This window comes from Bos taurus, chromosome 13 (assembly GCF_002263795.3).
Source record: "Bos taurus isolate L1 Dominette 01449 registration number 42190680 breed Hereford chromosome 13, ARS-UCD2.0, whole genome shotgun sequence".
In the NCBI taxonomy this organism is placed as follows: domain Eukaryota; kingdom Metazoa; phylum Chordata; class Mammalia; order Artiodactyla; family Bovidae; genus Bos; species Bos taurus.
This window is the reverse complement of record NC_037340.1, coordinates 60,213,216-60,239,866: the sequence shown is the minus strand read 5'-3', so window position 1 is coordinate 60,239,866 and position 26,651 is coordinate 60,213,216. Positions and strand designations below refer to the sequence as shown.

Here is a 26,651-nt window from a genome sequence, read left to right as displayed (position 1 = left end):
GGCTGAACCAATGAACTGTGTTACTTAGAGAGAGCAGCTGCTGCATGTTGGGTCCTGCCTTCCATGCAATAGGCACATAAAGGTCAAGTGGAAATGGACAATTCTTCCAGGATACCTGGTGGCCATCTGGGACCCTTTCTTCAGGAGGAATGCTTTCTACCGGAAGCCTCTGAACTCCAGTGTTAAGAATCCCTGGAGCAGGGGTGGAGCTGGGGAAGGGTTAAGCTGAGTGATAAAGTCCTGCTTATAGGCTGAGCTCAGGGTACTCGGGAGCCACTGAAGGTTCTAGACAGGGGAAGTGCCATGACTGTAGGCCAGGAGGGAGCACACCTGGAGATGGGGCCCCGTGAGGAGGCTGCTGGGATCTTCCAGGCAAAACATGAGGCTGGGGTGAGAGGGCAGGTGCCGGAGGGGAAGCGGTGCCGGATGTCCTGCCTCCCTTCCTGCCAGCTGGGAAGTGTCACCTTTGAGTACAGCTGCCCTGGTCCCAGAGAAGGCAGCTGTGGTCGAGGATGGCAGAGCCGCCCACTAGACACAGACTACTCAACTCCAGACTCACACAAAAGAGAAACATTTAACTCACTGAGTTTTAGAGTCTTTCTGCTACAGCCACTTAGCCGGAACCAGAACTCACTGTTTGACCTCAGGCAAGGAACTTTACTTCTCTGAGCCTCAATTTCCACATTTGTAAATTGGGGGCAACAATAGAACCTGCTAAGAGTCAGAAACGACGCGTGTAGAACTAACAAGGAGGAGGCACGTGGTTAAAGCCCCTCATTCCCACACAAGCCCCCCCGGCTGACCCCCTAACTCCCATTTAGCCCAAGGGCAAGCCTTTTATTTTCTCTGCCTCCTTCTGATTCCCTTGGTGGCTCAGGGCAGTGGACACAGGGCCCTCCAGGGCCCTTGACCCAGGATCTGAAAGACTTTCAGATAGAGGTGATCCCTCTCCTGCATTTTACAGATCGGGAAACTGAGGTCCAGAGAGGGGCAGGGTTTTGCCTCAGCTCCGCAGGTCCATTCAGAGTGATGCTGAGTCCAGCTTTTGGTGGGCACTGGGCAAGGAGTTGATCTCTGATAAAGGTGCTGGGGGCACCTTCTCCCACCTCTCCCCAGCTCACTGGGGAGTGGCAGCACTGGCTCAGCGGCATCACTCCTCCGCACTAACTTCTTTACCGTTCCTCATGACCACCCCAGGGCCTTGGCACGTGCTGTGCCCTCTAGTGGGAGAGCTCTTCCCACAGCTCCTCACCTGACAGCCGTTTCTCACATTTGGTCCTTGACTTAAGTGACTTTCTTCAGAGTCTTTCCCTGATCATCCTGCCCAGTTGGACCATCTGAAATCTTTTACCTATGGCTCCTATTTATTTTCTTCACTTATAATATATTAACTAATCAGTTAATTTAAATTTAAAAAATTTTGATTTTGGTGAGTCTTTCCCTTTAGTCTCTTAAGCACCATGATGTCTGGACTGTGGCTGTCTGTCTGTCTTGTTTGCTGCTCCCTCCCCGTCACTGAGGCAGGCTCTGGCCCAGGCAGGTCCTCAGTACATACTCGCTATATGAATGAATGGATACGTGCATGAATGAATAAATTCCCGAGTGAACGTGCCAAGCCTGGACATTCACCACTGCCCTGAACCTGCACGACTTCCCTGTGACTAGATCACAGTCTCTCCATTGTACAGATGAGGAAAGTGAGGCTCAGAGAGGTCTTACAGGGGAGGGTAGGAAAGTGTGGGATGCTAAAGGCCATTGGACTTCCCTGCCCTCTGGACACATCCAACAGCAGCTCATAGGATACGTTACACATTAATCTAACACAAGAAGTAACACATTTATGCTGGTTGTGGCCTGAATCAGACTCCATTCTCTGAAGGGCTGCTCCATCAAAAGATGCTGATGCTGCTGTTGCCAAGGCAACACTGTTAGCTTTCCAAAGCATCTTTCATGAGAGAGGTGAAGGCCCACATGGACACTGTGGAGGGGGGACAGTCTGGAAAAAGGAGACAAATACCCTTTTCTACTGAGACAAACCATCCTGATGCTGGCTGCTCCCCTGCCGCCTGCAAAGGGCCACCTCGTACCCCACCCATGGTTGCTGTCTCTGGGCTGTGCACAGTGAACTCTCTTCCCCGGTGTGGAAACTGCTTTTGCTGGAAACATCCAGAGATCTCAGGAACAATGTGTTCTCCCTGCCTGGCTCCACTGGGATTTATCAGACACCAGTGGGAAATACAGAGTAGTCTTGGAAAACTTTCCAGAAGGTTCGTTCATCCCTTGATATAGGTGGAGAGGACACCACTCCAGCCTTTTTGTGGTTGATGCCAAGATGCCTCCAGAGAGCTCTCGACGAGGGAGGCAACTGAAAGATGCAAGTGCACTGGAGGTGGTGTTGGCTCAGCTACTTGGATGAAACTCTTTCCCCTCTCTGAGCTCTAATTTCTTCATTGCTAAGGTGGGGAGAGTGCTGGTCTGATGCAGAGAGAGGTGACAAGGCTTCTAAGTAGGTACCTGCAGATATAGGTATCCTTGCAGTTTTTGCAAGCAGTGGCTTCAGGAGACCCAGCCAAGGCCAAGGACATGCCAGCTAGGCCCTAGGGCCCTGTGCACTCCAAGTCCTTTATCTGGTCATGTCTACAGCTGTGGTGAGTCAGTGTTGCTGTCTTTTAGGCTTCCGCAGGTGCTCTCTCCTTATAGCACAGATGGGAACTGTAAAGGCTCAGAGAGGGCCAGGGGTGCTGCTCCAGGGGCAGAGCCGGGACTGTGAGTTAGGATGTGACACCTCTGGGCAGGACACAGCAGTGCCCTTGATAGTCTGGGGCAAACCAGGGATTAGCTAGAGCCCGAGGGACAGGCCTTGGGGGCACGGAGGCTAGGAGAAGGGGCAGGGATAGAGATGAGAGCCAGGAATCTGCAAGAGGGAAGGAGAAAAAGTGAACCCCTGTTCTCGACTGCCCAGCATCCCTGCTTCCTGAAGCGGCTCCTCATTTTCTCCAAGGCCAATCCAACGCCTTGGAGGGGACTGACCTCAGTCCCTGGTTCTAGGTATGATCATGTGACCCAGGTCCGGTCAATCAGAATCACAGTGGTAAACGCAAGGATGGACATAGGACGAGTCCTGGCTGGAAAGAATTCTGCTCTTGTTGGAATCACTGGGACAGGGGAGCTTTCTGGCTGAGGGATGTTAAGCAGGCAGAACACGAGCCTGCGGTTGCTGGAGCCATCGTCAGGAGAGAACCTGATGGAGAATGAGGTCAGCATGATGGGTGGCAGGCCTGAGAGGTGAGGAGCGACATCATTTGAGCACCCAGCTCTAACCACACCCGAATCTGTCTCTAGACTCCCTGTATGTGAGTCAGTCCACTCCTCAGGATAAGTTTTCTGTCCCTTGCACTTGAGAATCCTGGCACAGAGAAGGAAGGAAAGTTAAAAAGGAAGGATGGACATTTTCAAGAAGAGATATGTGAGGGTTACCCCAATTGGGTTCTTGGTGTTTTTAGACAACTGGAATGCAGGTAGAGATTGGAGCCTTCGCCCCACCCAGAGGAGCTCTGTTCTTGGGGCTCCCAGCAGTTCCTATACACTTGCAGTGAAAAAAAAAAAATGCTGTAGCTACTAAGATAAAGCACTTAACTTCCCTAGGTCCAGGAGAAGGGGTGGCATGTACTACTAGGGCCGATTTCTCCACCCCATTCACTTCTTTGGGAACTAACATTTATTAGGCACCTGCTTCCTGCTGGGCTCTGCTAAGAGGCTGAAAGACAGTCTCATTTCCTCCTGCCCCGGCACAGTGAGGAGGGAGAATCACCATCTCCATCTCACAGACCAGACGATCGACCTTGAGAGGCAGGACCACTGGTTTCAAGCTCAAGAGCCGCAGCAGGTCTGTCTGAGTCCAAAGTCCTGCCCACGGCACCACGCTGCATACACTAGATGCTAAATGAAGGCTCGCCTAGCAAATGCTGGATAAGGTGCTGTCAGCCTTCTGGGCAGCAACCTGCCCCTAGGTACTTTTCCCTCCTGCCTGAAATGCCACCATTAGCAACCACACCCTTTGGTTTCCCAGAAGGAGATCAGCACTAATCTGTGCTGGACTGACTCAGGGGATTGGCAGAGGTGGGACTCAGGAGGTGGGGCAGAGCCAGGCGAAACGAAGGTGCCCTGTTTCCACCCCACAGCCTTATGCAGGAGAAAATCTTCTGAAGATAGAGGGGTGTCTGGGCGGGAGGGCAGGTCGGTCCTGGCTGGACCCAGGTGTTGGCTGAGGACGACAGGGCTTCAGTGGCCTCATCAGGATTGAGGCCAGTGACACAGTAATGGGAGTGGGTGGCAGAGTGGCCATGGCCCCTCTCTGCTCCTCTCCTCTGAAAGAAGCTCATGAGGAGCCCCTGGTTGCCCAGACTCAGCAAAGCCCTGTCTCCATGGATAACTGCAGCATCGCTCTTGTTTGAGAGAGGAGGAGACTAGGAGTTCTGGTTTGGAGGCAGAAAGGATCTGGACCCAGCGACTGGTTTCCTGCTCAAGACAGAGTGGGCAGTCCCCAAGAGTCCCTAAACTTGAGAGCTGGTGTGAGCTGGGGACACAAGAAGGGTGGACGGCAGCCCCAGCCAGAAAACTGGCTTCCTAGGGTCAGAGAAGCCTTGAAGTACTTAGTTCTAAGACCAAAGACTTAGTTCTAGACTCTTCTTCAGTGACAGCATGTCTGTTTCAACCCAAAGCCTCTTTCCAGTTGTTTTTAGAGGCTGTCTGAAAATGTCATGGTGGCCCTCATTGCTGAAAATGGTGAAAACAGCTGGGGATGGGGATGGGGCCTGGGGTTTAACTCATGACTCGGGAGAACCAATTTTCTCCAAGGGCATCCACAGCCCCAGGAGATGCTCTGAGATAATCAGGTCCCATTTTCAAATAAGTAAATTTGGGGAAAGTGGTCCACTCTAGCCCTTTCATGGGTGGTCACAAAGCACATGACCACAGTGATGGCTCTGACAATGCGTCTACATTGATTTAACCTGGTGTTTCCCTCCCTCATTAGACCACAGGTACCTTTATTCTCTCTGGAACATATTCTAGAACATTCTAGGGGTAAAGGAGTACCTCTTGGATCTCCTGGAGCCCCTGAGAAACCATGTCTGAGCTTTAGATGCTGGGGCCTAGGAGTGATGGACAGTGTGGGTGCAAATGGCGATTCCCATTATAGGGGGGACACAGCTCCTTCAGTCTTGAACAGAAAGTTCAAGGATGTGAGAAAGCTTGAAATAAGAGATGGCCTTCCCAACAACCTGGGGACAGAATCTGGGCCTCCACCTGAGTGGTTTCCTCCTGTAAATACCTTCCCACTTGCCTGAAATTCCACCACTAGCTGCATATTCCTTTGCAGAGCCCAGTTAAATCTGCTCTCTGCTTGTTCAGGATACTGCAGCCCTCAGGTGGGCAGGAGGCCCCTGCAGGAGGCAGGAGGGAAGAGGAAGAGGGACACTGAAGAGGCAGGAACCCCCAAATGTCCACCATTTCACAACTTGAGGGGAAAAGGGCTAGAGGCGACTCTTCTGGACTCCTGGGGCAAGGAGGGCTGGCTCAGGGGACCCCCAGGCTGTCCGGGACAAGGTCCTGGCATTGTGTCCTGTGTTCGAGTCCAGCTTGTCCAGGGGATACCATGGCCATGTCCTCCCTTGGGACCAGCCTCCAGGCGTGGCTGCCCCTTAGATGCCCGAGGGGCGCACCATCATGCGAGTGGTGCGCAGCGAGTAGCTGGGGCCCTGGAAGTAGTGCCAGCGGATGCCGTTGAGCTTGCGCACATGGTGACGGGCTGGATAGTAGATGCCATTGAGGTTTGAGAGGCCACAGGCGTCAAACCACCACCCTGGTGGAGGCAAGAGAAAGAGGCTTTAGGTAAGTGGGGATGCAGTTAATAGGGTGAGGGCAGCCCCCTACCCCAAAGGTGAATCAGGGCTGCTGGCCCCTGAGAGAAGCCAGCTTGCTGAGGATGGGGTTGGGTGGGAATGGGTGGGAGATTCCCAGACCCTCTCCTCAGCCTGGGGCCTCCAGAGGCTGGGAGCTTGGGTCTATCTCTCTGATGTCTCTGTCTCTTTGCTCCCTATGACCCTGCCTTTCTGGGTCTCTCTGCCTCTCACCCCGTTTCCATCCGTCTTTCGTGGATGAAACGTGATCTGTGATTCTCTCTCCATCTTTCCCTCTGTACCTGCCCCTGTCCCCATGCAGCTCTGTGTCCACCTCTCTGTCTGTTCATCCTGGTGTTTCTCTCATTTCAGTCTGTCCCTGTCTCTGTGTCTCCTGAGGTCCCCTCTGATCTCTGTCCCTCTCATTCTGTCTCTCACATCCCATCTCCCACTCTCTGACATCGCTCTCTGCAGAAAACACTGCCTGAGTCAGAGTTGGTGGGCAGCTGCCCCTCTGCCCCCAACCCAGGTCTCCCTCCTCCTGATCCTGCTTGGCCTGGAGGAGGGTTGCGGGGGAGTCTCAAATCTGGGGTTGGAGCAGATTAGGCATTTTACCCCCCTAGGGTGCACCCTGGTCCCCAGCATCAGTGCTGCTCTGAGGTCTCAGGGGAGAACTGGAGGTGCCAGCTTTAGGGGGCGGTGAGACCCTGGAGGGGACCTTAAGGACTCAGTGGAAGTAGGGAAGTTTGGATGAGGTACAGCCAGGCCAGCCTGCAAGTGAGTGAGACCCTGACTTGTACCCACTTCTTGATGGCACCTGGCTGCACAAAGACCCAAGTGGGGAGGCGATAAAGGTGTTCAGCCAGGTGAGCCTGTGCAGAGGCGTGGGTCCACCCCATCTTGCACCCACCTCCAGACAGCATCTGGGCGCACTTGCAGAGGCAGTTGTCATTGTCTGCGTCGCGCGTGCTGAAGTTGGTGCCCTGGAGGACCAGGCTGCTCTGGCGCCCTGCTGAGCCACTGTACCCACTCAGAGAAAGCCTGGAGGCCACCCGGAGGTGGTGATGGGAGAGAGGCACAGAGTCAGGTTGGGGCTGGTTGAGGAAGGGGCTCCCCTCTGGTTGTCCTGGGAAGGGAGCCCCATCCTGGATGCTGGGCCATCTTCCCTCCTGGATTGCCCTCCCTGCCTGCTGCCTCCAGGGACAGAGTCCCCATGTGTGCCAGGCCCCTCTCAGCTGGACCTGAGTCTTGGACAGTTGTGAGAGTGATCATGATAATAATAATAATAATAATGACTATGGCTAACACTTTTTGAACATGGACTATGTGCCAGGCATTGTTTAAAGCACTTAACGTGAGTTAACTCATTCTTGCTTAATCTTCACCATACCCTAAAACTCCTGTTTTACAGAAGAGGAAACAGAGCTCCTGTGAGCCAAAGGAGCCTGCCCCGAGTGTGAGAGCTGTGTGCCTTCCCTCCCCAGCTGACCATCCTGCAACCCCAGCCCTGTCACTCCTCCTCATACTCATCCCCCCGCCCCCACTTCCAGGAAGACTTCCGTGACCACATCAGCCCACATGGATGGGGCCCCGAGGCACCCCAATACCTGTGACTTCTACCCTTGCAGCCAGGTGGGGAGGGTTTCTATTTATCAGGCTACAAGACCCTGGCAGACACCTTGAGGCCTGTGTGGTGATTGCAACCATGAGCTTTGGGGACAAAATGCCTGGATTCAAATCCCAGCTCTGCTGCTCGCCAGCTGCGTGCCCTTGGGCAGATTGCTTCACCTCTCAGCTTCAGTTTCTTCACTTTTTAAAAACGGTAATGATAGCATATTAACCGTCATTGTGAGGGGGTGACCTCAGCATGTGACGAGTGTGGAGTGGTGCTGGCGCGTGCTAAGTGCCCAGCACGTTCAGGGCTTGTTGTTATCTGTCCTGTCCTGTCCGTGTGTTCCCAGCCCGGGGCGCGCGGCTGGCACAGGCTTCCACTGAGCCTGGCTGAAGACAGTGCTGGGGGCTTGTAGTGGGGGAGGGGCTCCACTGACAGCTGCGGCGGGAGCCACTTTGGGAGCAATCAAGGTCTTCCGGGTGGAGGCAAGGGGACACCAGGTACAGCCAGGGCAGTTCAGGGGAGCTCTGGTTCCCCAGGGCAGGGCCTATGAGATGCCCCCAGAGGGATCTAGAGGGAAGGTGGTGCCTGGGCATGTGGCCTGGCTCAGTCCCGGTACCTCCCACCCATGGACTCTGCCTGCGGAGAGGGCAGGGCCAGCTCAGGGCAGACAGCCCTGAAGCCTCAACAATGCCCTTAAATACATCACCCTGGGCTTGCATGACTAGTGTTGCAAACCCCCTTCCAAGAGGCCCACCTAGCCAGGGCCTCCCTGGGGTGGGAATAGGCTGGCCGGCCCACTTGCTCATATGGTCCCAGCTTCTTGTGGCTGTTGACGGCTCCCCTTAAGGGCTCAGACATGTCACTTCAAGGCCAGGCTTGGGGCTCAGGCTGAGGTTGGGGGTCATGTTTAGTCTGGGGCCGCATGAAATCAGTGTTGGACAAAGCCAAATGATCTCATGAGGTCATTCAGCAGCATCAGCCCCTTACTGGACCCAAGTCCTCAGCCTCCCTTCCCTGCTCCTCTGGGAGCGAGAAGGGGGATCTGCAGTCTCTAGGGGACCCTCAAGTCATGGGCCAGGAAAGCCCACTTGACCCATTTTTCAGACACACTTTGAACATGTTCATGGCCGAGGCCTGGGGAACCCAAACAAACACACGGGTCCTTGGACGTCCCCAGGTGAGATACAGAAGGGGTGTGAGTTTGTGTGTCTGAGGTCGTGAGCATCTGGGTACGCGTCTTTGTGCCTGCGTGTGTATGTGTGTGTGTGTTTTGAGTTTGTGTGGCATTATCTATGGTGGATCTGGTGTGTGCTCTGCAATCTGTCTTTGTGGCTGGATTGTGCATGTGTTTATCTGCAAGGGCTTCTCTGAGGCATGTTTGCACACGTGCCCGGTTGTGTGCTTGTGCTTGTTTGGGTAGCTATGGCACTTGTATGCGTCTCTGTGCTCTGAAGGCCCACGATATACCCAGGGGTGTGGTGAGCCCCTCCACACGAACATGTGTGTCTGTGCGTGTCCCTGTGTGCCTCTGTGTGTATCTGGTGCTCGTGCCGGGTCTGGGTGGGTGGCACCTCGGGGAGGCCTGTGCCTGCTGTCAGTGTGTGCTGTGCCTTGTCTGTGCCTCCCTCACCCCGCTCCATGGCTACTTCTCTGCAGGCTTCTGCATGCACCCCAGCTGGGCTCCAGAGGGTCCCCATCATTGTATCTGACATATAAGCGTGTCCCTCCTGCCCATGCCCCAGCTGCTGACTGCCAGGCTTCCCTGCCTCTGGGCGTCCCTGAAAGGATCCTCCTCATCTTGTCAGGCAGCTGACTCTGGACAGTGGGGGCCCAGGGACCAGCGTCTGTTTCTGTCACTTTCCCCTAGCCCTTCTCTGGCAGTTTCCAGGCCCCTCTGTGTTTTCCAGGATCTTCCAAGCTGTTCCTGAATGAGCAGGGCCTATTCTTTAGGATCCCAGAAGCCTTTGAAAGAGCGTTGCTTAAGTTTAGGGTTTCCGTGGCCAGCTAGATGGCAACTCTTCTGTCTCTGCCTGGGGTGTCCTCTCTATCCTCTCTTTGTCTGGAGAATGCCTACTCTTCATAGGCATCACCTCCTCCAGGGAGCCCTCCTTGTTAGCACTAGTGTCTCTGTGCTCCTGTGCTGTCCCCTTAGGCAACTCCTGTACTCCTGGGGGTGTGGGAAGACACACTCACCCCAAGATACACATGACGCACTGGACTGTGAACAACTTTGAGGGGTAGAGCGTAGGTCTGATTCTTCTCCAAATGACCAAGGCCAGCCCACACTTAGCTCAGGGCAAATGTTCAATATATTGTTATTATTATTTGGGGTCTGCTAAGGGTCAAATAGATGTGGGCCCTTTGAGACCTGAGAGTAATGGGCAGGGAGCTTCTCCAGATCTCAGATAAAAAGTCAGAGGCAGCACATCAAATTCACATAGGAGAGCACAGCAAGTGGTTCCAAATTTAACATAAATGCATATGTTCGTATAAATGGACATAAATAACTGAGATGTGCATAGATGTAGAGATTGTATTTCTGTCTTTGGATATATTGTTTATATATCTCTAACATTTACTTAACACTAACCATATGCTAGGCATTTTCCCACAGGTTATCTCAGTTATGACATAGATAGTGTGTTTTACTGAAGCACACAGAGGTAAGTAACTTGTTTAAGGTCATGAATCCAACAAGTCAAAGAGTCAGGGTTCATACCCTGGGCAATCTGGCTCTAGGGCCATGTTCTTTAGCACAATGAGATATAATACTTTCCTGATATTTCTTCCCTAAGAAAAATGGCAGATCATGGACTTGGGGCCACAGAAGCTGCTGCCCCAGGACTGGGTCATGGAGATGAAATGAAGTTTAACTGTTACATGTGTAGGAAAGGGAGGCACCCCCACTTCCTGTTATGCACTTACTATGTCCCAGGCACTGGGGATGGGAACAGCAGTGAATTCGCACAGAACAGGCCAGCCAAGTGTGTGAAAGGATGGCTTGGGAACAGTAATTGTAATATAATAGTATAATATTATTTGTTGGATATTTACTAAGTGCTAGTGTTAATGCTCTATGTGTAGTATTTCATTCAAGCTTCACAGCACTTTGAGGTGGGTACACTTTGGGCACCCATTTCACAGATGAGACAGTGGAGGGAGCAACTTGCTCAGGGTCCCTCAGGGAGATAAGGATAAAGCCAGGATTTAAGTCTTGGCTTTGGTGGTCAGTGGCTTAAAGAGAGGTCAGCCAGGTGTTGTGGCTACTCACTGGTCAGCTCAAGGAGTCAGGGGGCATTCAGCTCAGCCAGCCTAGCCCAGACCTGGGGATGTTTCATTTAGCTCTAGACCTTACACTTTATGAAAGAGCATTATCAGATTGGGTTGAGTCCCATAAAGAGGGATGTCAGAAGCAGCCAACTGGATGAACCAGGAACATTTCACAGAGAGAGGGGCTGGGGGCACATCCCTGAGAGGCCATCAGAGAGGGAACTATGCATACAGTGCAAGGAGCCAGAGAGTCATGAGCGATTCTTTGGAAGGAAGTGCCTTCCCATTAATGGGAGCATTCCAGCATGGTTGGATGCTGACTGTGGCTGTAGAGGAGGTTCTAGCATCATGTGAAAAACCAGATGACATGTGAGGTCCCTTGTGGCCCTGGAACATGAATCTGTGAATTCAATTCTGTCCTGGTTCCAAGATAGCTTATCCTAATATCCTCGAGTTTCTCAGAGGCATAAAATGATGGGGGAGAAACACGAGTTTTGGCAGCAAAAATGAGTTTAAAACTATGCCTTCCCTACCTTGTAACTCTGGGCAGTTCCTACATCACTAAAGCAGGTATAGCAACACTTACCTCAGAAGGTTATGTGTGTGTGTGCTTAGTCACTCAGTCGTGTCCGACTCTTTGTGACCCTATGGACTGTATCCTGCCAGGCTCCTCTGCCCATGGGGAGTCTCTAGGCAAGAATACTAGAATGGGTTGCCATGCCCTCCTCCAGGGACCTTCCTGACCCCAGGGATCAAACCCAGGTCTCCTGCATTGCAGGCAGATTCTTTACCGTCTGAGCCACCAGGGAAGCCCTCAAAACGTTATGGGGAGGATTAAATGAAGCTATGTGCCTGGAACATAGTAGGTGCTCAAGAAATGCTCATTTCTTTTTCTGAATGGGACCAAGAACCCAGGCTGAGGGGGATGGTGGGAGACCTTGGTGATTTTATAAGTTGCTCATATTTAAGCCCATCCTGTGTTACAGAGCTACGGAGAAGCTGACTTGACTCGCCTGAGTTCACACAGCAAGCTGGAGAGAGTGAGAATGAGCCTAGGTCTCTCACTTCCCAGCCCGGAGACCTTTCCACTTCCCCTCATAGCATAGGACAGACTGGGAACATCACTCCCGCGGTTCCAGGCCTCTGCAAAATGACTGACTGACCTTGGAAGGCCCCTTCCTGCTCCCGGCATGGCAGCGTCAGTGGCATTCTTTCCACCCCACCCAGTGGCCGGGCTGTGCTGAGTGCTAACCAGCTGCCTCCAGAGCCCATGACGCGCACCCAGATGGGGGAAAGATGGCAGGAACAGGAGACGCCCAGGGACTGACCCCTGGCGCAGACTCTGTAGCCACTAGCCCAGGGTCCCCCGCCCACCCACCAGCCTGGGCCCCGAGACCACCTGTACAGCTGCGCCTCGCTGCCCAGCTGGAAGTGCTCATACTGGGCGTAGGCCTCGTTGCCTTCCCAATCTTGCAGCTCCACTCGCAGAGAGTAGGTTGCCCTGCTGGTGAGCTGGTGCACCACTTCATTGCCTAGCCAGTGCTCTCCGGCTGGGTTGCCAAAGCCCTAGGGAAGGGGAGAATGCGGGTGGGTTGCATGTGGAGGACAGAGGCTACGCCTTTGGTTAAGGATCTGGGCTGGGCCCGGCTCTGGGGACATTCACCCAAAGCCACTTTGCTAAATGACCAAATTCATAAAGAATAGTGTGGGCAGGCCTAAGGGTGGAGCTCCCCAACTTCTAGAGTAAAATGACTAAGACTTTTGTAAATGTAAAAACCTTTTAAAAGCAATTGAAATCACATTTCTACGAAGTTAAAGAACAGGTCAAAAAAAGTCTGTGGTGGTAGAAGTCAGAATAACCACTACTTTGGGGGTGTCTTGACTTGGAGGAGACACAAGGAGGTTTTCTGGGGTGCTGGGAATGTTGCATATCTATCTTTGAAAGGTGGTCACATGGGTGAATACATATTCACTGAAAGGTCACTGAATCTTACTTACACTTAGGATTTGGGCACAGAAATGCATGTATATTAAATCTCAGTTAAAAACTAGCTAAAAACTTAAATCCGCTGCATACATGGCTGAGAAAACTTTGTTCAGTGACATGGCAGCCACTGCAAAATTTCAGTAACAGAAATGTAAAACAAAGAGCACTGAGGTGGAAAGTGTCCCAGGGTGACAAGTATCCAACACCCTTAGCCAGGACAGTAATTCAGCACTAAGGACAGGGCACACCTAAGCCCCACTCCCCATTTTAGTACCACTGATCAGCCTAATGGTTTATAGTCAGCACTCTTGTGTATTTCTGCTTTTGAGCACCCTCTTGCTTTTTGCCATTTGAATAATTCTTTAAAACCCAATTGGTTTAAGAACAGTCATAGCTTAATTTGCTATTTATTTTCAAGTATTTATCAAATGGACAGCAAACAGACACACAAAAAATAGTATTGTTATATTTCCGTTTGAGTATCTTTTTCTATTTCTTTTGCTCTTAAAAACTTTAAGAGCTTTTAAGTCAGCTTGCCAAAAATCCTTTACTCAAAATTTAATTAAAAAATTGGAAGACAATCAGGCATTATCCCTCATCTTGTAAAATGCATGGGGTCTTTGAGCCAGCAATTCTGCATTAAAAAATCTCTCCTACAGATGTAGTCATGTATGTGTGTTAAGACAAAGACATTCATTTAAGCAGTGCATCCCGGGGTGGGCAGCAGAGGTTACTTTTTTCTGTTCCATTTTTTGGTAAAATTTTTCCATCAACATGTATCTTTTCCAAAAATTAAAATAAAATGAAAGCTAAACTTTCATTTTTAGGATATACGTCAGGACTTGCAAAAAGAAGGTTCAATTTTGGGTGTTGGAGTCCTTGACAGTGAATGTGCGCTGGCCAAACCTGTTTGAAGGGAGTTGGTTTAGGCAGGCTGATTTTTTTTTCTGAGAAGGGTTGAGGGCAAACCAGATGCCTGCCCACACCCCACATCCTGCCCCAGGTTTCAGGACTGACAAGATCCTCCCCAGGGCAGCAATGTTACCTGTTTGTAATCCTTCCAGTTCCGTTGGAAATTCACGCTACCATTCTCACGGCGCTGAATGAGGGTCCACCCACCTCCACTGGCCTCCATGTCACAGAACACCTGGAGAGAATTGAGAAGGTGGGGAGTTGGAAGCCCCTGGAGGCAGCCAGAAGCCAGGTCTGGGCCAGCATGAGGGTCATCTGACTGACAGAACATCACAAAGCAAACAGTGAGCTTGGTGGTCAAGGGCATCGCACAGATCCAGGCCCAAACCCTTCCTTTCTTCATTTGTCAAACAAGGATGCTAATACCTTCATCTTTTTGTGCCTTAGGTTCTTATCTGCACAATGGAATTGTCGTGAGAACTAGATGAGTCATCCATCTAAAGAACAGAACTCAGTAAACGGAGGCTTTTCATTCACTATTATTGCAGGGTTCCTTTAAAAATGAAATGCCAAGAGGTGTAAAGTGCTTGATATATGGTGTAGACTCAGGAAATGTTATTACAGGGGTTCCCTGGTGGCCTAGTGGTTAGGATTCAGTGCTTTTATTATGGAGGCCTGGGTTAAATCCCTGGTCGGGGAACTATTCTGCATGCCGCAGGGTTGGGACAAGATACCAAAAAAAAAAAAAATGTTATTACATCTGGTGGACAAATGTTTTCTGAGCACTTAGTAGGTAGCAGGCTCCATTCAAGGCATCAGATCAGATCAGATCAGATCAGTCGCTCAGTCGTGTCCGACTCTTTGTGACCCCATGAATCGCAGCACGCCAGGCCTCCCTGTCCATCACCAACTCCCGGAGTTCACTGAGACTCACGTCCATCGAGTCAGTGATGCCATCCAGCCATCTCATCCTCTGTCGTCCCCTTCTCCTCTTGCCCCCAATCCCTCCCAGCATCAGAGTCTTTTCCAGTGAGTCAACCCTTCGCATGAGGTGACCAAAGTACTGGAGTTTCAGCTTTAGCATCATTCCTTCCAAAGAAATCCCAGGGCTGATCTCCTTCAGAATGGACTGGTTGGATCTTGCAGTCCAAGGCATAGAGAGTGCCAATATGGATGAGACAAAGAGTTCATTCTTTTGAAGAGCTTACCATCCATTGCAATCACATCTTTCAGTTTAACTTTTGTTTACATATTAATTTTTCAGCCAGTTCAGTAGATTTCAATGTTTGATGAGGAAATACTTGGTATCTAGTCCCATATTATTAGTAGACAAATCAGAGACAAATGAGAGATAAATAAACCCCCAGGGCTGGTTTGATCTGGAGGAAGCTAGCAGACTGATATGGCTAGAAGGTCTGATACAGCTGGCAGACTACTGAATATGAACATCTGGGCAGCTACAAGATGAGTTCCCAAGAAAGAGTCAGGGACAGCTCGGGAAGGCTTCCCAGGGGAGTAGCATTGGAACAAGGCTTTGGATGTTGACATGCCTGCCAGATAGAGATGAGTGGAAATAGCATTTCCAGTGGAGGAGGGGAGTAGCTGGAATAGAGGTTCTGAGATGTTAAAGGTCTGTTCAGGAGAGAAGACAGTGGTATATGTTGTGAGGGTAGCAGAGGTTGCAGGAAGGGAAACTGAGGTCCAGAAAGGGGAAAGTATATGCTCAAGGTGAATGGGTCAAAGTAAAGCTGAAGTCTGAGCCCAGATCTCTTACCTCCCAGGCCAGCTCTTCCCTCTCTATCAGTGTTCCCAAATTTTAGCTATTCACACTTCCAAAATCCCACCATAGCTGAATTTACTTAATTTCGTATAAAATATTTACTTTAAAAGTGGTGTCTTTTTTCACTTAAGTAAATACTCAGACTGAATGCATCTTAAAAAGGATATCTCAAACTCTTCCACTTTTGGGTTTGGCCCCCAAACCCTCCCTCCTGACATCCACATTTTGCCTTGACTGCGCTCCCTCCACACATTTGATAACTGGTCCTCAAAGTTCAGGGTCTCCATCAGTCCCAGTCCCTAATATCCCACATGGAACAAGCTAGAAAATATCTGCTTTAACCACATGATCTGACCCCTGATTGGGTCACCCCTACCTTCTCTGGGATCTCAGATGTTGGACAAGGCCTGAAGTGAATGTGGGGAGCAGGTGGGGGTGAGCAGGGGTCCTTTGGCTCAGCACCGTCTGATAGCCTCAGTCCCCAAGGAGCCCCCTAACCTTTCTGGGCTCTGTCACATTGGCCACATGGATGGTGTAGATGCCACTGGCATTGGCCCCAAAGCGCTGGATCTCCGCACAGTCCTGGAACAGCTGGTCAGCTGCCCTCATGGAGGCTGCAATGGGACAAGGTGAAAACAATTAGCAGAGAGCAAAACGCTTCCCAGGTGGCTCAGTAGCAAAGAATCCACCTGCCAATGCAGAGACACAGGAGATTCCGTTTCGACCCCTGGGTTGGGAAGATTCCCTGGAGGATGGCAACCTACTTCAGTATTCTTGCCTGGAAAATCCCATGGGCAGAGGAGCCTACAGACTAGTCCACGATGTCACGAAGAGTCAGACCCAACTGAGCATGAATGTACATTGATGAAGATGGGTGTGGCTTAGTGATAAATAATTCACCTGCCAATGCAGGAGATGCGGGTTCGATCCTTGGGTCAGGAAGATCCCTTTAGAAAACTTATGAAATTTTGCCTAGCTAAAAATTTATGACAAATTTTGATTCTACTTCTTTGACTTAGTATGAATAGAACAGTATATTTCTAATTTAAAAGGAAATGGACACACAACAAGCAACAAAGGTTTACTGTATAGCACAGGGAACTATAATCAATATCTTATAATAATCTATAATGGAAAATAATCTGAAAAATTATATATGTGTATATATATAACTGAATCATCTTGCTGTATACCTAAAACACTGTAAGTCAACTATACTTCAATAAAATATATATATTAACATTTTTTTAAAAAAGAAGGAAATAGTAACCCACTCCAGTATTCTTGCCTGGAAAATCCCATACAGAAGAGCCTGGCGGGCTACAGTCCATGGGGTTGCAAAGAGTCAGACGTGACTGATCAACTAAATAACAAGGTGAGAGGGAAAGGGCCAGGTGGGCACTTCTGCCTGCTCTGTGCCAGGTTCTGGGCTGGGAGATGTTGGGGACACAGAATGTATCAGGCCCGGGAGGGTTTCCTAGAGGAGCTGATAGTGAGTTGGGACCTGGACGAGGAGCAGGGACTGCCCAGGTGTAGAAGGGAGGATTGTCTCAGGCTGAGGGAACAGCACAGGCACAGGCTCCAACGTGGGAACAGGACTGATGTGTGCTGGGGTTGGGGTATGGTGAGGGGAATTTGGGGCTTCCCAGATGGTGTTAGTGGTAAAGAACCCACCCGCCAAAGCAGGGGATCTAAGAGACATGAGTTCAGTCTCTGAGTGGGAATATCTCCAGTATTATTGCCTGGAGAATCCCATGGACAGAGAAGCCTGGCAGGCTACAGTCCATGGGGTTACAAAGAGTTGGACAGGACTGAACTGACTTAGCATGCATGCACGCACCTGCACATGCATGCGCGCGCGCACACACACACACACACAGGAAATTTGCCTGAGGCCACGGAGAGGAGATGACTCACACCCTGATCTCAGACCTGAGGCCAGAGGGAGCTCTAGCTGCTCAATGAACTAGAAAGTGTCATCAAGGAAGGAGAGAGGAGTCTTGAGATTTCAGTCTTGAACATGGGGCTGAGGAGCGCAGACTCTGGCAAGGAAGAGTGCTCTGGCCAGAGATTAGGACAGAGACTGGGAGGGATGAGACTCAAAGCAGGAAGGCCAGAGATGCGGCTGTTACAGTCTTTCAGGACAGGTACTGGGGCTCCAACTCCACTGAGGTACTTCTCCATTTCATAGACCAGAAAACTGAGGCCCAGGAGTGAGGTAACTGGCTCAAGGACACACGGCTGGGTCGGGTGGGAAGGGATGAGCGGGGCTTGCCTTCTCTCTGGGTCTCACTGGGGAGCTGTCCTTAGAGCTCCCTCGGGGTGGGTGGCCCAGAGTCTCCTCCACAGTCCACTCTACCAGCATCTCCTAGGTGGGCCCCTCCCCTACATTCTGCTTTCCCTGGGAGCTGACCATTGGCCTTAAGAGAGGATATGAATATAATGGCCAAATTCCACCAGGGCTCTGGGGGCCTCCAGGCTTAGCAAGAAAAAAGTGACTATTGGTAAATAAACTATTCAAATCCCCTCTCTGGCTCCTTTCGTGGAATCCATTAGAGCTTTGGGCTATGAATCCACCAGAATCCAATCTTGGGTAGGTGGGTATCCAATAACTAATAATGTTAGTCACTCAGTCTTGTCTGACTCTTTGCCACCCCAAGGACCCCAAGTAGTCTGCCAGGCTCCTCTGTCCATGGAATTCTCCAGGCAAGAATACTGGAGTGGGTAGCCATTCCCTTCTCAGGGGAATCTTCCTGACCCAGGGATCTAACCCAGGTCTCCCACATTGTGGGGAGATTCTTTAATGTCTGAGTCACTAAGTTTAAGGTGGGTATCCATGGACAGGGCTAAAGTTCCAGATGGATAGGTATCCTGACGAGGGACAAACCAGGAAGCTACCAAGTGTGTGACTTCCTGTTTTTGGCTTCATACTTGAACCTGGATCCTGGATCTTGGAGCTGAGGCACTGTTGAAAGGAGGCTATTATTCCCAGATCGCAAATGAAAAGACAAAAGCCCCCAAATCCATCCCAGTCTGTGCAAAAACGTTCCCTGGACAGGATCTCCATGGTCTCACTGGCCAGGCCCCTGGTCCCTGGGGAAGGGAAGCAGACACTGGGCCACAACTGGAGACTGGGTTGGCAGTGAGCCGGTGGGGTGAGGTGTTGGCCCCAGGCCCCATGCCTTTGGCTGAGCTACAGGATGAATTTAGGCAGCCTCATTGCCACTATGCACAAGCCAGTGATGGGTTCGGGTCACTGTTAATTACGGACGACATCCACTTCTCTTGCCTGTGGCCACCTCAGACCTTTTCAAACCTCCACCTCGGGGTGCCCAGCTTAGATGGCGCTATGGTGCTGTCCTCTGTCTCCACAATGCTGCCAGCCAACAGCGTCTGGAATCCATCACTATTGTTTGACTCCTGTGCCTTAAAGGCTTTCCAGCTTCCCCCTATGGTGACCCAGCAGCAGTAGGAACCCTTTCCCTGTCTTTCTCTCACCAAGCCATTCTCCCTTCCCTGGTTCCAATCACGCTTCCTAAATGTTAGTCCCTAGAAAATGAGTTAGTCCCTTCCTGCAGCCCTCAGATTAAAGTCTCCTCTCCTGCACACAGCCTTTTAGGCCTTCCATTGTCTGGAAAAGACCCTGAAGCTGGGAAAGATTGAAGGCAGGAGGAGAAGAGATGACAGAGGATGAGATGGTTGGATGGCATCAGTGACCCAATGGATATGCACTTGAGCAAACTCTGAGGGATGGTGAAGGACAGGGAAGCCTGATATGCTGCAATCCATGGGGTGGCAAAGAGTCAGACACAGCTGAGCGACTAAACAAGTCTGGAAACTTCAGGGACGCTGCTAGCAGGGCACCTAGCACATACCAGGCACTTAACAAATATGCAATTCCTCCTCCTTCCCTCAGAGACCCACAGAGAGGGGCTAGCCATGTTTTTTTGTTTTGTTTTTTTTTTTTTTTGCAGGAGACAGGTGTGGAACTATGCTGTTCACTGGTGTACCCCCAGCACCCAGCACTGGGTGGCTCAGTAAGTGCTTGTTGACTGAATGACTGACTCTGGAACTGAGTGATTGAAGTCGGCCCCATTAGAAGTGGGGGCTGGGGAGCAGGCCCAGCCATTGTCCTTTCTTAGGAAACTGATCCAGAGGTGCCTCTCCTCTCCTGTTTGGTCCTCTTGGGTTAGAGGGGAGAGAAGTCCTTGGGGGGTAGGGTGGGGCTGAATCCAACCTCTCCATTCTGTAGACAGGGAAACTGAGGCTTGGGGATGAGGGGGCAAGCCCAAGCAAGCGGGGATGGAGGGTGGATCCTGGAATCCCCAACTTGTCAGTCTGGGCTGGTGGTGTCCTTCTTATCACCACCCGTATTGAACAGATGGGGAAAGGGAGACTAAGGGAGGGATGGGGCATGCTCAAGGTCACTCAGGGAGTCAGGAGGAGTCTGGATTGGTTCCTCTTAGGACTGTGGTTGTTGTCACCATGATGACTACTCTTTGTTGTTTCTGTTTCATGATTGGGGGCGGGGATGGTCCTTCCTGCAGTGGCTGCCAGAACAAGCATGAAAGGGCAGGAGGGTAAGCAGGGTCTCCCTCCCCTCTGCTGCCCTCCTCCCACACCCCGGGCGCCCCGGGCGCTCACCCGGGCCCTGGGCCATGACGCGCACCAGGCGCTGCACCGACTCGAGCAGCTGGTGCTGCTGGCGCTGCAGGAGGCTGGAGTTGCTGCTGGCGGCGCGCAGGGTGCGCTCGAGGCCGGCGAGGGCGCCGCTCTGGCGGCCCAGCAGGCGCCGCAGTCGCTCCTTCTCGCCGCGGAGGCTGGCCAGCTCCGCCTGCTGCTGTGTCTCCAGGGCTTGCACCCGCGTCTCCAGCGCGCTGCAGGGAGGGGAGGGAGCGCACAGGAGTGAACCCGCCGCCCCCACCGTGCAGTCACACTCAAGGCTTTCCCCTGGGTCCTCGGGTGAGGCTCAGACCGCACCGGGGCTCGGAGAGGTAGCGTCCTGCCTAGGGTTCCACAGCCGGGAGGTCCGTGCCCACGGATAGCAGAGTGAGGAATGGAGGAAAGAGAGACTTGGCCCTGGAGTAAAATGCCTTGGGGTCCAGCAGAGGAAACAGGTGGGGTGGGAGGGACACACCAGCAACCAGCTAGCCGTGATCAAATCCCAAATACGCGTGTCCTTTGAAATAGCAGTCCACTCACCAGAGACAAGTTCCAGGGGGCATGGGCAAGAATGTCCTTTGGGAGAGTTGGTTGTAATGGGGAAAAACAAAACAGCCAAAATGCACAACAGCCAGGAGTGGCTGAAGCTCTTCTGTTCTGGTTTCCCTGGAAATGATCTGGAGCAGTTCTGAAGAGCAAGGAGGCTGAGCTCAGTTGTGCAGAAGGGAAAGAGGCCAGGGACTTGGAGTGGCACATCACTGCCTCCAGTCTAACCCCACATGTGAGAAATTAAAAGAGAAAGAAAATGGTATTAATGTAAATTGTTGAGGGATACTCGGGAGCTTATAGGAAGAGGCGTGGATAGACATATGGAAGGACATTGTGGTACCTGAGTTTGTAGAGAATGTGAAAGAAAATCCACTAAGTGCTGGTACTTCTGTGGATCAGGTTTGAGCAGATGGAAATGAAAAGGAAGGGGTGGGTGGAGGGGGCCAACTTTACCTTTCATTTTGTACAAGTGTCTATTGTCTGAGGATATAATAAGCATGAGGCATTTTTGTAATGAGTTTTTTTTAAAAAGAAAGAAATTTTTGACTCAGCTTTTGCACTTCTGGCATTTTGTCCTACAGATTTGTTCACATGTGTGTTCAATAAGGTATGGGAACAATATTCATAGCACCACGTGTTGGAATCATAAGAGACTGGAACAACCTCAGTACCCATTAACTGGGCACTGGGAAATATATCTGGGGACAGGCGTCCAGTGGAACATTATGCAGCTGGAGAAAAGAATTCACAAGTGTGTCACGTAGCTATGGAACCATCTCCAGGATAATTGAAAAAAAAAAGAAAATATCATCTTCCAAAGAATAGTATGTTCCACTTGGGTTTAAAAAGGGTTAAAAAGGGGACTATGCATACATATTTGCCTCTGCTGCCAGTGGGTGGGTAGCTGAGAGATGAAGCAGGAAGGAGATATTTTCTTATGCATGAGGCTATGCCAACCATTCTCCAGTCTAAGAAAATGAGTCCAACCAGGGCCGGAGGAATTTCTCTGGACCCCAGATTATGCCTCAGGAAGAGACAATTCCACCTGGACTCTAGAATTTTAGCTGTCTCCATGGGCCAAGCGTGTATTGATGACACCCTCCATCTTCACTGGTTTCTGTGTGTGGTGGTCGCTCAGTTGTGTCCAACTCTTTGCGACCCCATGGACTGTAACCTGTCGGGCTTCTCCGTCCATGGGATTTTCCAGGCAAGAATACTGGAGTGGGTTGACATTTCCTTCTCCAGGGGATTTTCCCAACCCAGGGATTGAACCCGGGTCTCCCACATTGTGGGCAAACTCTTTACCATTTGAGCCACCAGGGAAGCCCACTGGTGGCTCACTGGTTTCTAGGCACTTTAATTCAGTTCAGAGTCATTGGTAGTATCCCAGTGCTTCCCCCTTCCCTTGGGATGGGGAGTAAGAATAAGGAGGTATACAAACTATCATTAATGGCCCCCAGATCACAGGGAGCTTGAGGATGCTTGTATCCTTATCTTGACTCAGCATATGAGCAACAATAACGTCTCATTCTGTACACAGGCCTGTGACTGCTTACCTGTGTGGGTTTGCTTTCTCCACCAGCCTGAGCTTGGCAGTTTTTTCTCCACTCAGCTCGAAACTGAGATGAAATCAGCTTCAGAGGTCCATGTCTCTGCCTTATCTGTACCCCAGGACTCTTTCTTTGTAATTTAAAGGGTGTTCCCTTTGTGTTTATTTGCTTATAAATGCTGAGACTCTCTGCTAATACAGACAAGAAACATATCACTGTGGTTGTTTCTGGGAAGGAGAGGAGTTGGTAGGTGAGATTATATTTATTTATTTACAGATATGTAGATCAAATTAAGATGTACAGGGTGAATTGTATGTTATCCAAATGGTGGTTCAGAAAAGCTGTTAAAATCTATAAAATAAATAAAGGAAGATAGAAAAGAAGGAAAGAAAGAGAGAGAGAGAGAAAGAAGAGAGGAAAAATCAGGGTTTCCCACGTCCCAGGAAAATGCCTGTCTCCTGTCTCCACTCAGGACAGGGTGGTCAGGCCCCATGCCTGCCTAGCCCCTAGCCTCAGCCTCAGCCAAGCCCCAGTGTCCACCTTCACTCTCAACTTTAGTCTGATCTCCTACCCTGGTTTCAGGCCTTGCCCTAGCCCTGGCCACGTGCCAGCTCTAGCCCCAGCCCTAGTGCCCCCTCACTCCAGTCTTCAGGCCTCTACCTCTGGCCCTAGCCCCCATCCTGGGCACTAGCTCAAGTCCACCTTTTCATTTTGCCCCCTGACAGAGCCCAGCTCAGGCTGGTTCTGGGGCTCACCCCAGATCCCCAGCCCACTTGGGTCCCAGCCCAGCCCTGGAGCTCAGCCCTGATCCCTGCCAGGGTGTCCCGTGTCAGGGTGCCAGTGCCCACCTGTTGTGGCCCTGCAGCCGGTGGAGCTCATGGCCCTGCAGCAGCAGCTGTTTCTCCAGCTTGTTGGTGGACAGTGAGGTCTCCAGCAGCTGGATCTCCATTCGTGACGTCTGGTTCAGGACCTGCCCCGACAAGGGAGGTGGGGAGAGGGGGCTTTGTAAGCCCTTTAGGAGCCCTGCCCAGCAGCCACACACTTGACCTCAAGCCCTGCCATTCCAGAAACTTGCTGACCTATTTACACCCTCTCACTCATAGACCCTAATATCGTGGTCCTTTCTTTCCTTCTGCCTTGTTTCTGGAAATTCTTTCCCAACCCGTGCACAGACCATGACACCTAGCTAGGCTTGTGATTATCTTAAATTTGCTCTTCCCCATCCCTGTACATGGAGTTCCATTCCTCCTGCCATGTATGTGGGAGGAATCAGCCTTGACCTCCCCCCCAATATCTAATCCATCAGCAGTTAGATATTTGCTCCACCTCCCGAATGGCTACATGGCCACTCTCCTGGTCTCCTCTATGACCCGCTTGGCCCTGACCTCCATCTCTCACCCTGTGTCTTGTACTGGCCTCTTCACAGGGCTCCCTGTCCCCGACCTTGTCCTCTATAGGCCTCTGTTTGGTTGGTAGTCTGGGGTAGACTTTTAAAATGCGGACCCTCTGCTCAAAATCCTCCTGTGGCTCCCACCGCACATGGTGGTGGCTGGCAAAATCCTGTAATGCCACCTGTCCCCATCACCTCTGATGCTGGCCCACAAGTCTCCCTGGGTCATTCCAGCCATACTGGCCTCCTTGATGTTCCTGGAGCTTGCCAGCTCTGTTCCACCTCCAGGCCTTTGCACATACTGCTCTCCCTGTTGGGAAGGCTGTTCTAGTAAGCCTGGCCCCAACCCTACCTTCCCAGCAGTGCCTTCCTGGCTGTATTGTCTAAGCTTGCAACTTGTCCCTCTCGCCACTCCTGGCACACACTCTCCACCGGTCATTTCGTGCTTGCTGTTGTCTCCCTAGCACTATCACTGTCTCATACACATGCTATTTATCCTGCTTGTTTTCTTGGTGCTCATGAGAAGGAAGCTCCAGGGGCGTATGGATGCATACCTATTTTATTTACTGCTGTAAACTAGAACCAGGCATCTCCAACAGGGCTTGGCACATAGTAAGGTTTAAGAAACACGTGGCCCTTTGTCAGCTGTCTTTTCAGCCATTCATTTACTCACTCTCTCACTTATATTCCTGTCCCTTTCCTACCTCCCTCTCTGCTGCTCCCTGTGGCCTCCTCTTCCAGAGTTGTTGTCCCCCTGAGGTCTAATAAATAGGTCTAATTTATTATCCACATTTTCCTGAAGCGTTGTGAGCCCCCTGAGGGCAGGTGTGTTTGTGCTGCTGAATCCCAGCTCGGACCGGACACGGGACTCACAGAGGCAGAAGAGCCAAACCCAGTGTCTGCTGTCCCCCACTTCCTGCTCTGGGCTCGTGGCCTGGTGGGAGACAGTTCTGTGATGGGGTCATCAGGGAGGGGTCCCGGGGGCTGCAAGGTCAGAGGAGGCTCTGACCTTCCCCAGGGACAAGGGTCAAAGCAAGATGACCAGGGTTATGAGCCAGCCTGGCCAACCACGGTGCCCCCAGTACCACCCCCTCACCCTCTAGTACCTGAGCCTCCACGTCGGTCAGCTTGCGGGTCTGGGCGGTGGTCTGGGTCAGGAGACTGGTGCCCAGCTCCAGCATGGTGGCTGTCTGGTTCTGGACCATGTGCTGCTGGGCCTGTGCCAGCTCCAACCTCAGGTTCATCTGGATGTACCTTTCCAGCTGTGAGGAGATAGACGGTGCACTGGGGTCATGGGTAAGGGTTAAAGGGAGCTTCCTGTCCCTTCCACATGTCCCCTGGAAGGATGTAGCGCAACTGGGGGAGGCCCTGATGCCAGGTCAGGCTGCCATCACCTCTTGCTTACTCTATTTGTTGCTTTCTCCTCAACCTCTCTGCCTCCATCCTTGTCCCATACACAGCCCATTCTCTACTCAGCAGTCAGAGGGATCCTGTTAAACTGAAGTCAGATCACACTTCTCCTCCGTTCAGAGCCCTCCCAGGGTTCCTATCTCACCAAAGTCTTCCTTGGAAAAGTCAGGGAGGAAAAGCCAGTCCTCCGTGACTGCAGGTGGTTTTACGACCTGGTCTCCTGCTACCACTCTGGTTTCCTCTCCTAGTCCCCCTCACTCCACTCCAGACACCTTGCCTCTGTGACACCCTTCCAACACAGCAAGCATGGACCCACCTCAGGGCCTTTACACATGCTATTCCCTCTTGTCTGGATCCTACCACCCCACACCATCTACAAGGCTCACTCCCTCATGTCATTTCAGTTCTCTTCCAACCCCTTATCACACCCCAACTTTGTATTACATATTTTTTGTTTGTTGCCTTTTAAAACTTGCCCTTGACATGTCAATGCCATGAAGCCAGGAGCTTGGGCTTGCTCTCCACTTTATCTCCATGTCTAGCACAGTGCTTAACATACAGTGGGTGTTAAAAAAAAAATGTGTTCAATGAGTCACTAAGAGGGGAAGCAACAATTGTCATCATAGTCCCCAACGTCATGCCTATGACTTAGCTTCGTAGGACTGAGTCAAGAGTGGGAAGAGGGGATGCATCTTTCCCTATACCGGAGTTTGCAAGTCCATCCATCAAACCGGACTTTTATTTTCTGGCCCCCTCCATCTGTGAAATGGAGTTGAACTGGCCAGTCTCCAAGGGTCCTCCCAGCTCAGATATCTTGGGATCTGACAAGCTAATGTTCATTTCTTTGACAGGGCTGCTTTTTCCCAAGAGCAGGAGAAGCTGGCATGAGACCAGGATCAAATTGCAAAGGTGAACGGCCTGTTCTCAGGGCTCAGTGCCTGAGGACAGAAAGCCGGTGCCTCTCCTCCACTCGCTCTCCATTGGGCATATTTGCTGGCCTCTCGCCACCATCTCGATCCCCCAGCTCTGGCTCCTTCCCACCCCCTGTCACTCAGCCCTCCAGGAGGTCCAACAGGGCAGCTCCCAAGGTCCCTGGGAAGACTGGTGTTTCCCAGGGAGATGGGGTGACCTTGGCTGGGGGTCAGGCTTCAGCTGCTTCCTGAGTTCTTCACCTCTCTTCCATCTCAACTGTCTGCTCCCATACCTCCCTCACCTCTGTGCTTTCTAAGGGGGCATGGCTCGTTGTAGTGCAATGTCAAATCCTGAAGGGGGCGCAAGTAGTGTCGATCAGAGCCTTGCTTCTTAAAGTGCGTCCTTGGGGCAAGCATCACCAGGGAGCTTGTGAGAAATCCAAGTTTCCAGATCCAGACCTACAAAATCAGAAATTCTGGGGAGAGACTCAGCCAACTGATGCTTGCCCAAGTGGAGAGGTCACAAAGGGGACTTGAGGACCAGGGAGATAAGTGTGTCTGAACTTCTCAAGCCTTTGTCCCTTTGACCCCTTCTTTCCTCTCCTGCCCCAGCCTCTGCATCAGGCAAATGTGTCCAAGGGTCCCTAGTTAAAAATTAAAGAAAAAAAATATCCTTGACTTGACAGATTCCCTCTATCTGTGTCTCCAATTTCTC

The 26,651-nt window shown here is 51.3% G+C and overlaps 1 protein-coding gene across 1 annotated transcript in view; it reads right to left on the bottom strand.

Annotated features, from left to right (window-relative positions):
- Window positions 1-4,980: 4,980 nt before the first annotated feature.
- Window positions 4,981-26,651, bottom strand: part of ANGPT4 (angiopoietin 4) — a 43,744-nt gene continuing 22,073 nt past the window's right edge. Inside the window, 8 exon segments of the mRNA NM_001076483.2 lie at window positions 4,981-5,863; window positions 6,811-6,941; window positions 12,185-12,351; window positions 13,818-13,919; window positions 15,963-16,078; window positions 20,109-20,341; window positions 23,074-23,195; window positions 24,722-24,877. Coding sequence (NP_001069951.1) covers window positions 5,703-5,863; window positions 6,811-6,941; window positions 12,185-12,351; window positions 13,818-13,919; window positions 15,963-16,078; window positions 20,109-20,341; window positions 23,074-23,195; window positions 24,722-24,877 — 1,188 coding nt within the window. The 3' untranslated portion in view covers window positions 4,981-5,702.